Source organism: Meleagris gallopavo, chromosome Z (genome assembly GCF_905368555.1).
Source record: "Meleagris gallopavo chromosome Z, MGAL_WU_HG_1.1, whole genome shotgun sequence".
Classification (NCBI taxonomy): domain Eukaryota; kingdom Metazoa; phylum Chordata; class Aves; order Galliformes; family Phasianidae; genus Meleagris; species Meleagris gallopavo.
In genome coordinates, this window is record NC_139435.1 from 67,985,553 (window position 1) to 67,997,305 (window position 11,753).

The 11,753-nt window shown below is 37.1% G+C and overlaps 1 protein-coding gene across 3 annotated transcripts in view; it reads left to right on the plus strand.

Moving 5' to 3' along the window:
* IFT74 (intraflagellar transport 74) overlaps positions 1 to 4,578 on the plus strand; it is a 32,626-nt gene extending 28,048 nt beyond the window's left edge. For all 3 annotated transcript variants that reach the window (XM_085212667.1, XM_085212666.1, XM_085212668.1), the window contains 2 exons: positions 1,699 to 1,759; positions 3,968 to 4,578. In XM_085212667.1, coding sequence (XP_085068793.1) covers positions 1,699 to 1,759; positions 3,968 to 4,083 — 177 coding nt within the window. In that variant the 3' untranslated portion in view covers positions 4,084 to 4,578. The remainder of the gene's footprint in view (positions 1 to 1,698; positions 1,760 to 3,967) is intronic.
* The last annotated feature ends 7,175 nt before the right edge of the window (positions 4,579 to 11,753 follow it).

Here is an 11,753-nt window from a genome sequence, read left to right on the forward strand (position 1 = left end):
TCTTGTCTTTTTGGCAAAAGAACTTTACTGGCATACAGGTGTGGATGCACAGAAGGGAAATTGGATGACCTCAAAATAAAATAATCTGGAGAATGGGATTTGTTTATTTTCTCTTTTTCACTCAGTTTTATTGTTCTAGGTTATTGAGAACTTACTAAGTTCTAAGTGAGTAAAGTAAGAACTTTATGGATCAAACAAGGGAAGACATGAAGGTGGCTCCAATCAAGAAGATGCACATTACACATATAGCATGTGATTATTGTGATGATGATACAAATCTCCAAAGTCTGCAAAACTTCAGAATATCATGTTTTTAATACCAAAATCAGATTTTAAACACTTGATAGCTTTAAAATACTTTTTGCAGAGTGGTGCCAAAAAAACATATACAGGGGTAATTGTACATTATTTTTTTCAGTTTGTTAGGCTGCAGCCATTCCATTTCTGTTCAAAATGGATTTGTTTCTTTGCTTTTTATGTCATATGTGTGAAAGTCACAAGGACAAAGGTATAAACTGGGAGCAGCTGATTAGTTGATATGCATCAAGTATTTAGAAGCACAGTTAGCATTTACATATTTTGAGGCTTTGGGTAATTTTGCAAGCAGTGTTAAGTTCTGACCTTCAAGGAACTGGTACTAAGATGCACTGAATATTTTCTTTGATATGTGTCACACAGTATTTAAAACTAGTCTCTGTTCCTAGCCATGTTGTAGGTGGGTACATCTACAAAGATGCAGTAAAGACTGTTAGTCAGAAATACCATGCAAATGGATGTCTGTCATGAGCGCTGTGAACCAGTGCACTAGAAAACCAGTTCTTCACTATGAAATTTGAATAAGATAGCAACTACTTCATATCTTCTAGCTTAAGAATAAGCTTTGAAGTAAAATGTAGCAATAGTTTCCTAAATTCTTGCTGTAGTTTCCACTGAAGTGGAAATTGAGTCTCAGAATGATTTTCGCTTTTTGTATTTAGAAATAACATTTCATATCTTGAAATGCAGAATCTTGAACAGTAGCATCAGAAAAACAAATATTATAAAATCGTATTGTAAGGAAGCAGCCATCGATATAATGTCCACATTAGCTTCCTGTTGATGCTGAATGTATTGAAGAAGTGCCAGCAGTTAACCCACACTCCTACAATCTTTTCTCTGCAGCTCTGTTCTTATCACAACTTCTGGCATCAGACAGGAAACTTAACTATGGAAGAAAGGAAGTTTCTTCCCTGTAGCTCAAAGTCCAAGACAGTGTCAGGAAACATTGTATCTTTGGTGATTTTAGATCTTACTGATTTTAAAAAGCGATCATTTTAATGATACAAAGGATGAGAATTAATATCTGTCTGTAGTGTTCATCTTTTTACCTCAGACATTTACCTGCATAGCTATAATCTCAAGTTCTCAGTCTGTTTGTTTTTTTTTTTCCCCAGGTACTATTGAATCTATATGCAACGTTTCCACATAAATAGCAAAAAATAAATGTATGAGGTGCTAAATTATATACAGATCAATCATTGGCAGGTTAAAAATCTTCTGTTGGGTTTGGTTGGTTGGTTGGTTTTTTTTTTCTTTGTGAAATAACCTTGATCTTATCAGGCAGTAGACTGCAAAGTACTGAAGTGTTTTTGACTGATTCTTTATACAAGGTAGATGTGTAATTATTTTCATTTTTGGCACTTTTTTTTTTGTTTTCAGCTTACGAACTTGGAGAGGAAGTGGCAGCACCTAGAGCAAAATAACTTTATGATGAAGGAATGTATCCTTTTATTTAAGAAATACAGTGAAATTCTCACACTGTAGTAATTGAGGAAGAAGTCTGTTTCCTCCAGCAAAATAAGACAGGACAGAATGGGGAGCAGAAGACAGAGAAGGGCGGGAAAGGCTGTGCTTTGCAAATGTCTTGTTTTATGGCAACTATTATATGTAGCAAAACTTGTATTTGTGGCCTGAAACTTTAATGTGTCCTAAATTTCAAGATTTATCTTGTAGACTTACCTTTTTCCTGTGGGCTCAATTTTGCCACCAGGTTTCTTACAAAGATCGTTTTTATATCTGTGCAGTCTGAATTCATCCATCAAGCATATTATTGTTTTAAAATTTATGTGGCATGGTAAATGATAAAAAGTAAACAACAGATTTCACGCATTTTAAATATTTCTCATTATATAAAAGAGGAAATGTGCAATGGGGGGTAAAATAGATACAGGTGATACAATGTGACAAGGAGATGCTTTAGCTGCAAAATGGGCTCAAGTGAGAGAACTATAGTGCTCCTCCATCATTGCATGGTGCTAATTAGAGGTGTGTTCCACTATCTCTGACTAATCCTTTCCATCCAAGAGCTTCCAAAACACCAATAAAATCTTATTTGCTGTAAATGACTTTCACAAGATAGTTCTTAAAACTAGCAAAAGCAGCAAAGTTGTTTTATTTAGAGTTGATAGTTCTTATCTTGCACTATTTTCCATGGTTATTGTAGAGGTCTGAGTAAGGCATGGTTGCACTCTATATTCACTATAGTAAAATCCCTTTTTAAAAATTACTTAGAAAACAAAAAATCCAAAATCTCAAAGATGTATGTAGTCATTGCTATATGTTCATAGTAAAAATGTGACACCAAAAGTAGACTATGTAGACTATCAGCATTGTGTTTTAGGAAATGGATTTTGCTAAACACCAGAGAAAATATTAAAATAATGTATTTCAGACAAATATATAGTAGTCCAGCCATCAGGACACCACCACCAACAACAACAACAAAAGCAATTTTGGATCTGTATTTAGTCTTGTTTTTTCATATATCAGATATCCCATTTCTTATATCTGATGAGTACTCTAATTCTTAGAGAAAGACTTAGTAGTTCTTGGACAAAAATGTATTTTATTCTCTCTATATAGTGAATTTATTATATATCTATATATTTTGCATTTTAAATTCTTTAAGAATATTATATGGAAAAAATGCATTTGTTTAATAATAGCACTTGAAGGCTAGTAGAATGACTTAATTTGAGTGAAAAAATAAATTCCTTTTTACATGAAAAACAGCTGATAATAGGTGGTTTAGATTGGCTTAGGCTGTTCTTTTTACTCAGCAATGAAGACCAAATGCTAATGGCTTTGCCTTTTCAGGTTCCTGCCAGAAGATTAGCTACTTTATGATTATTTTTGACCTCTGGGCATCCTGCTGCTCTTTGAAATAGGAGTAGGAAAATGTATACAGACCTTTCCTAGGCTTATATAACAAGAATCTGGTTTTTTAGTGATGTGAAGCTTTCTGATGAGCTACAGCTCACCTCTGCATGGACATGGTCACTCCTTGGCAGGTCATAGGACTCACCAGAAGAGTCTGCTGATACTAGCAAAATAGAATTGCAGCCCTTTCTCTCTGTGGAGGAAGCTATGCAGGAATATTTTCTTAAGGCAAAAAACGTTTATCCTATTATATTTTAAAAAGAAAAGCTTTAAAAGAAAGCAAGAGGAAAAAAATGTGCAGGATATTAAAAGCTCTTTCTAACATGCTGTAATTGTATTACCTACTTTTGCAAGCAGATTCTTACACAGAGTTGCACATCTGTTTCAGTTACTGTTTTCTTGGACAGGGATTTTTCTGGCCACAGAACTGAAGTGCCAAAAGATATGGCTTTAAATAGCCAAGTGCCTTGGAATGGTTTTGTTTGCAGCATAACAGTGGGCAGTCTTCCACATGAAACTTATTGCCTACGTATATGAAAATAAAATTGACTTGGGTGTGCCATCTCTTTTTTTTTTTTTATCATATTTGGCATGAGATGGCAGCTGGTAAATTGGTGCAAATCTTTTACATCCAGTTAGAGTTTTTTCCATTATTTGCAACTCTTGATAGTTTTTGCAGAAGGAAACTTACTGTATTATGATTCCCTTATGATCTCTAATTATGCTAATATTTATACTGGCAGCTTGTTTCCTTAATTCTTTAAATCAGTCATAGCAACAAAAAGTCAGGAGAGCGACTACCAGCCAGTAAGGAAGAACGTGAGAAAGCTGGTTACAGAATACAACAAAGCACTCATAGAAGCTTTACAGAACACCAAGAGCTGAACCCCAGCACTTCCTTCCTGACCAGTGGACCAACAATGAGTGATGTGCATAGGCAGCACAAAAAGATGGACTTCTGAGCTCATTAGTTCACCACTACTGTGATACATGTTCTTAAAAAATATTTTTCCAAGTTTATAGAAATCTTAGGTTTTAATAGTTCTCCTCTTTTTGCAACGTTTGAAAATATTCAGAAATAAGCTTCCAGATTTATAAACATATAGAACTAAAAAGGAAATACTCCATAATAACTATGAAGTCACCATAATATTTTACCAAGGCCTGCTGCTGGGTTGTATCTCAGATGTGAAGCCTCAGTCTGCTTTACACGGTGGATGTGTAATTGTCTCATATCAGTATACCTTCCCTATTTATATAGCAGTTTACAACAACTAAAGGAAGCATCTAAGGACAGCAAGCACTCTCTTAAGTCAGAATTGTTTCATGTTTTAAAGACTTAAAATAAAATAAATTAAAATAAAAGCACATCTTCTTTAAGGATCTGTCTGCAATTTTTCATTTCCCACTCAAGAACTGATTAACTTCTAAGGCATGTCCTTATTACATCTTCAACATAAGAACATGTGGGAAAATGTAGCAAAATGCAGCTAGCATTAACCTTGTGCAGAGCTCTTCAATTTTTATTCACCAATAAAGGAAGTATTTTCTGTGTAGTTTTTTCTTCTGCGGGTTTCAAACTGTAGTGTCATATGTAAATTCAGTTTCTAGAAAAACACATTGAATAGAGGCTTAAAATACCTGTAATGTAATTATAAACTACTGATAATTTTATCTACTTTGCACATTGTAAAATAGTGCTGAGCAGAGAAAAAAAGATAGAGTTGAGTATTAGGTGTGAATCCCAGTCAGGAAGTAATCTTAAAAAATAGTTCAAACCAAAAGAGGGGGGCCAGTATTACTACTGACTTAGAAGAGTTCCGCAAAAGAAGTGCAGTGTGTGCTCGACTTCATAAAACTGTAGCAGACAATGTTCTGTTAAAATAGAAGTTGTGTGTTTTTGTCTTTCAATTTCTTCAAATCTGTGATTGCTGTTTTCAGTATATGGGAGAAGTATGTAAAACAAACATTCTGATGATTCTTGCTGAGAACACCGTGTTTCCAAATTCAGCTCAGTAGATGCTGTTGCTCTCTAAATTTATGTCTGTATAATATTTAGGTATAATGGAACAGGATTTCTATAAACTAAGGGATGTTATCTAGGGGAAATTCCCACTAATGTCTCTTCCTTCCTGTCAAAGTTTCAGCTATTCCAGAGAGAGCCCATTATTTGTTGAGATAAAGTTGAAGCCTAATATTCTCACCAATCAAACCATCAACTAGTGAGATCGTCTCCTGAATTCCACTTGTTCTACAATAACATGTTTTAATGAACAATGGAAAGAAGCAGCATGCTGAATAAACAGGCTGCTTTAAATTCCCTTTCACTCAGGGCAGGGTATGGTTTTAGTCCTTGGCAGCAATTCTGTAGGATAGTGGGGTAAAGTTTATAGGTTTTGGTTGTGTTCCCCAGGAGATGCCTGTGATAAAAAATTTTTCTCTAAAATGCTGATTTGTTTCTTCTTCTGTTGGAAGTATCCAGATTGCCTGTTTCTGTCTAAGAATCTTCTTGATTGTTCCTCTGTTTAAGAAATCACTCTTACAGTTTTAGTCATACTCCTTATAATATCCCTGGCTGAAAAAACTGACAGATTTGGAATGAATAAACCACAAAGGGAGCATTTTATCTCCTGGTGGGAGATTAAATGTACTCATTGAGAAATCATTCCCAGTTCTGACCTGAGATCACTGCACCTATATCTAGTTTGTTTCTAATGTCTCACTTAACCTTATTGTTTTTTGCAGTCAAGTTTAAATACCAAACACACAGCATTTTTTCTCCAGAGCTCCTTGTACATCAAGTCTTGTAATTCAATAGCACGGTTCCTGCTATATGACTATCTGTTGTCTATTTTATACTGTGCCTTCACAGTGAGGCGATGTGGATTAAGTAGGCAGCATTTATGCAGTGAAGAAATGTAAAAACTGCTCTGCTCATTTGTCTTACAAGATCTGCGTAAAGGGAAGGATCACCTTCCTCAGCCCACTGAAGACAATGGTATTCCTAATGCAACTAAGGATTCTGTTGGCTTTTTTTATGCTGTGAGGGCACATTATGGTCTCCTAGCCAGCTTCATGTCCTCCAGAACCCCAGCAAAGCTGCTTTCCAGCCAGCCAGCTCACAGCCGGTGCTGGTGCCTCGGCTGCTCTTCCTCAGGTACAAAAATGAGCATTTACTCTTCTAGAACTCCTTGATGTTCCTCTCCGCCCACTTCTACAGCCCATCAAGGTGTCTCTGCCCAGAAGCATACACGCCTATTAGCCATTTCTCCCAGATCTGTGTTATCTGCGAACTTATTGATGGTACACTCCCATCATAAAGGACACTGAAAAAAAAGATGGTATTTGCACCATTGTGCATCTCAAGAGCTTCCCTCAATCACCATGAAATAAATGTCATTCACCAGCTCCTCCAGCAGGCCCCACTGATTCATGTACATTCAGTTGCCTTAAAATATTCCTCCTAATTTGGTCCTTCTCCAGTGCCACTTGGATGTTAGGATACTAGGAACGATAGTCTTTCACTCCAAACCCCACTTTGGTGACACACTGCATGGAAACAGCCATTTCAAACTTAACATCTTGCAACATCTTGTCTTCAAGATCCTCCTTTGGATGCTCTCTTTTTATGCCCTTCTTACATGGTTCTGTTAGGTACCTGCTGTAAGTGAGCTCCTTAGAAACATATTCATCTCACACTGATAAGGCACCTGGGTGGGATGAATATGACAATGGTATGGAATGAAAAAAAGGAATCCTGAAAGAAATGATAAGACCAAAGTTTACATGATGACTACATCCACAATATATTCCAGCTGAATACAGACAGTAGTAGATGGCAACTCCAGCCAAAGCAGTGTTACAAAATGCAGGTTAATCAATTTGAAGGAGATCTGAATGATTTCTAAAATGAATAGTTTTTTCATATTTTTTTCTCCATTAAGGAGGAAGGGAGCCATTCAACATAACTGCATAGACGATCAGAATTCAAATTCCAGTTTTGATCAGTCATTTGTTGGGATTGGCAAACATTTGGAGCAAAGTTCTTGCCCTTACTTGCAGCTTGCACTGCTGGTTTTCATTTCAGGAAGGAGAAGTAACCTGACAAGATGCCAAATTCATGAAATGAGGGAAGCCTCCCACATTTTTAAAAAATGAGCCAGAAATGTAAAATGACCTGCTCAATTTCTCTTGTGAAATGAATTCCTTGAAAGCTACACTCATTAAAAGTGACTGATCTTGATTCGCTGACCACTAGCATCTCTGGATCAGGCTCAAGTTTTCTGCTCAGCAGCAGAGCAAGTAAGGTGCAAAAGGTTTCTCTTGGACACAAAACATGAATTTGCCATAGAAACTACTTCTGGTGGGGCGAGGGGGACTCAGCATATCTGAAAACCAGAGAAGAAGAGAAAAAAGGACATGGCTGTAGTAGGAAGCATTAAACAGTATAGCATTCACCCCAATAGCCATACATAATAGATAAAATTCCAGATTAAAGCCTACACTTTTTCAGTTCCCTTCCTGTTCATTATTTTTCTGCTAAATAAAATAAAGAGAGGATGTTTAACAACTTGGACTTGTGCTCAGATTTGCTGTATTTAATCATTTTCAGAACTATTGACATTAGCATGAAATACTGAAGTCCTTTTTCTGTACATAAATCTAGATTTTAAATTCTTAAGAAGAGACGTGCATTTCTCTCACGTAAATAGCCAATTTCTCACTAAGCTGCACGTGCTGAAGGCAGGTGACCTGTGCTGTTTTTTTTTTAATACAGTACTTTGAAAAAGGGAGAGTTCATATTTTGGGAAAAATGTTTGGCAGCGTAATGAATGAGCTAAGCATAGATTCACATCGTGGGTGAAATCAGTGTAAAGTTCAGTTATGCAGTCACTCAAAGTTTTCTTGAGAATCACACTAAGAGTGTGAGATGGTTTAATGGGAAATAATGGATTCCTTTCATCCTTCAAAATGTATCATAGAAAAATTAAGAAAAACAGCAATAAAGAACAAAGGAGAAAACAATGGTGTTCAAAGGCACTGACATCAAGGGTGTAGTTTTCTCCTTTTCACACAGGCAGTGGGAAAGGCAGGCAGCTTAGTTACTTCTTATTTATGCTGGTTCTTCACTTCACATAGTTTTGTTCTCCAAGAAGATCTTGAAATAGTGTCGGTCCCTTTTTATCAGCAAAGAATTAAGAAACAAGAATTAATTTCTCCTCTGCACACAATTAGTCACAATAAAACCTACACAGAGCCCATTTCAGCAAAATACAGGAGGCTCACAAAGCAGAGTACAAGCACCTGGCCTTAATCAAGCTGATGTCTCTCACAGTGTACTGATACTGCGGCTTTAAAGGGCTGCTGTGTTCTTTCATCACTTGAACCTTCCTTCCCCTTGAGAGAAAACCGAGGTTTCCACAGATCCATTGTAGAAAATGCCCTTTCATTTCACTCACAAGGAAGTCACAGAAGCAAAATATCCCTTTGACTAAGGTATGTTCTGTATACAGTGAAGGACTTTTGACAAGAAAACAAAAACGTTGAGCAAAAAAACCCCTAACTATGTAAATAAACTTGAGAAACAGGAGAAAAAAGCATGAAGTCAAGGCACCTCCTCAGCACAAGCTCCCAAGGAAAGAGAAAGAACTGTCAAAAAAATATCCAGACTGTTACTTTTCCTTCCCACCTTAAAGTTTCCCTACAACCACCACTACAATATGACCAGTTCCTCTACACTTTCACACTGGTATTACTCATCTTTTAACTACATACTGCAGAAGTCTGCACTTCCAGTTTCCACACTGTATGAAAGCAGACCCGTCTGGACCACAGCACAGTGCTCATACCTGGCTGGCCTTTCCTGCCAGCTGCAGCCTCCCCTGGCCAGGTGGGCCAGGACAAGTCCAGGACAAGGCAGCAGTGGCTGTGGTTAACCCCAATGGTGTGGGATGTTCCATGCAGCAAAACAGGGTCTGTTTAAGAAAAGAAGCCCGAGCTCTGTAATTTATGGTCCTCCTGCTTCACATTAGCTGATTACCATGAGTAAGAATTCCTGAAGGTGCTTTACTGCCTCTTACTGTCACATATTAACATCAAGTCAAGGACAAAGCAATGGCTTGTTTCCAAAAAAGCATAATGCAGCCAGACACTCCAAGAGGATATGTGCTTTCTGCTAACACATCTACCTGATTAAAGAAGTGCAGAGTGGCATTGTTTCTTTTTCCTCTTTGCATATCTCCATGCACTGCAGCATGTATGAATGGGTTGTCCTTGAGACAAGCGTGCTGCTTATCTAAAGAGGAAAGCCTGGTGTCAGGAGTTCACAGCACTTGACATATCGTAAAATTAGCCTTCAGCAAACAGAGTTATGAAAACCAATGTTTACTGTTAGGGTTATATTTACATGTTCAAAGACAGTTTGTTTTCGTGCTTTAACAGTTTAAAAACTCTTGCATGCTATGCTGATGGTTATTCAGTTCATTGTGTGCAAACCAACAGCTAACCACCAACAAAACCAGCATCCCCAAGGAAGAACTTCAGAAACCACATGAGGCAGGGAGCCATTCTGAGTCTCTCCAGGCACCTTTAGAAAAGCAGAAGGGTGTAGCTTACAGGGTGCTAATACTGCTACAAGACTCAGTGAGGACATGCCTATGGCTTCACTATATAGACTCATCCAGAAGTTAACAGCCTCAACTGGCTCAATGTGCAACAAAACATGGAGTAAGTCAGTATTATATTTTAGACTTACTTATACCCTCAGTTTCAGCCCAGTTTCTTTTGTTGATGATCTGGTGTTAACAGGTTACTTCTAGTTCTACTCTTTAACTGTGACTGTAGGCTGAGATTTATGATCCTCCTGTTTGTAGATCCATCAGCTTCAGCTGAGGACTGGATAGTAGAGGATGGACAAGCACTGGGGATCCTGCTGTCATGTTACTGCTGCCTGCTGAGGAGGACAGACAGTCCTACCACTTCTGTATCTTTCAGTAGTCAGAGGGACGAACAAATTGTAGAGTTTATAGAACACACAACAGAAGACATGTATGGCCACTTTCAAAAACTGTCAGTGTCTAATTCCCTGACGTGTAAGTATCAAACCATGGAAGGGGGGCTGGCAGACACGTATGAGTAAATCAAGATAGAACAGTGAAATCCTTTAAACTCTGCAGTCTGGCAATAACTTGTCATCTGATTAATTTTAACTTCAGTGGAAGCAATAATCAAACTGTGACACTTAAATGTCTTCCAAACAGAAACAAATATAAGATTTGTTAAACTCTTATTAAACATTATGTAATTGTTTGCTGAATCTTTTCAGTAACGAATACGTGTGTGTATATATATGAATAGATGTTATTCTACATTTCTTCAAAAATTGAAAGATGGAATGAACCAAAACAAGCAAACACATGAACCAGCTGAAGTTGGTCTCCCAGTCAAATTCCGACTTGGATAACTAGATCTTTCCTCTCTTCCAGCTTCTGCAATACTTTGCAGTCTTCTTGTATATATGAAGTATTGCATATCAGGGCTGGTTGTTCTTATACTAGAGTTAGTGACATTGCCACAAGATATTAAATGACCAGTAGGCTCAAGATAATTATTTTTTAAAAAGTGGGTTTCCACTGTAGCTGATCCATCTATTTAAAAATCAGTGTTAGCAACAGCCCACAAGCATTGTCTTCCATCTATGTTCATTACAAAAGAAGAAAGAAAGAAAGAAAGAAAGAAGGAAAGAAGGAAAGAAAGAAAGAAAGAAAGAAAGAAAGAAAGGAAGAAAGGAAGAAAGGAAGAAAGAAAGGAAGAAAGAAAGGAAGAAAGAAAGGAAGAAAGAAAGGAAGAAAGAAAGGAAGAAAGAAAGGAAGAAAGAAAGGAAAGAAAGGAAGAAAGAAAGAAGAAAGAAAAGAAAGAAAGAAAGAAAGAAAGAAAGAAAGAAAAGAAAGAAAGAAAGAAAGAAAGGAAAGAAAGAAAGAAAGAAAGAAAGAAAGAAAGAAAGAAAGAAAGAAAGAAAGAAAGAAAGAAAGAAAATCTACTAAATTCAGAATGACAGCCTGGAGATGTGCAGATGTACGTCCTTGACTAATGTTGGTTGATCCCTCATTGCTCAGCAATTAAAAAAAAAGAATCTGAGGAAAGGCCAAATCAGAAGAAGGTTAAATGAGCAACAGAGCAGAGATACGCACTAGATGTGAAGTGTGATAATACTCAGTGCCTGGCAGTACACAAAGCGTTGTGCCACAGGAGGGACCTACACCAGAAGGTTTATATTGGCTAACCTGCAACTGCAGTTTGAATAATCACCTTCTCTTTGTGTCTAATAGAGGAAGAAAATGTTCTCAGAAATCAAGTGTGGAGAAAATATGCATGTGCATAGGAACCAGACATAGGAAACATCTTGTGTTTTGTCTCCTTAAACCTTTTAAATGGATTTTCAGTAGTGTGCAGACTTCATTCTGTTTTCACACCCAATCTGAACTCCTACATGCATTGGTTTGTGTTTTATTTTTGGTTGGGTATGAAGAACCACTTTGGTTTAATGCCTTGAATCT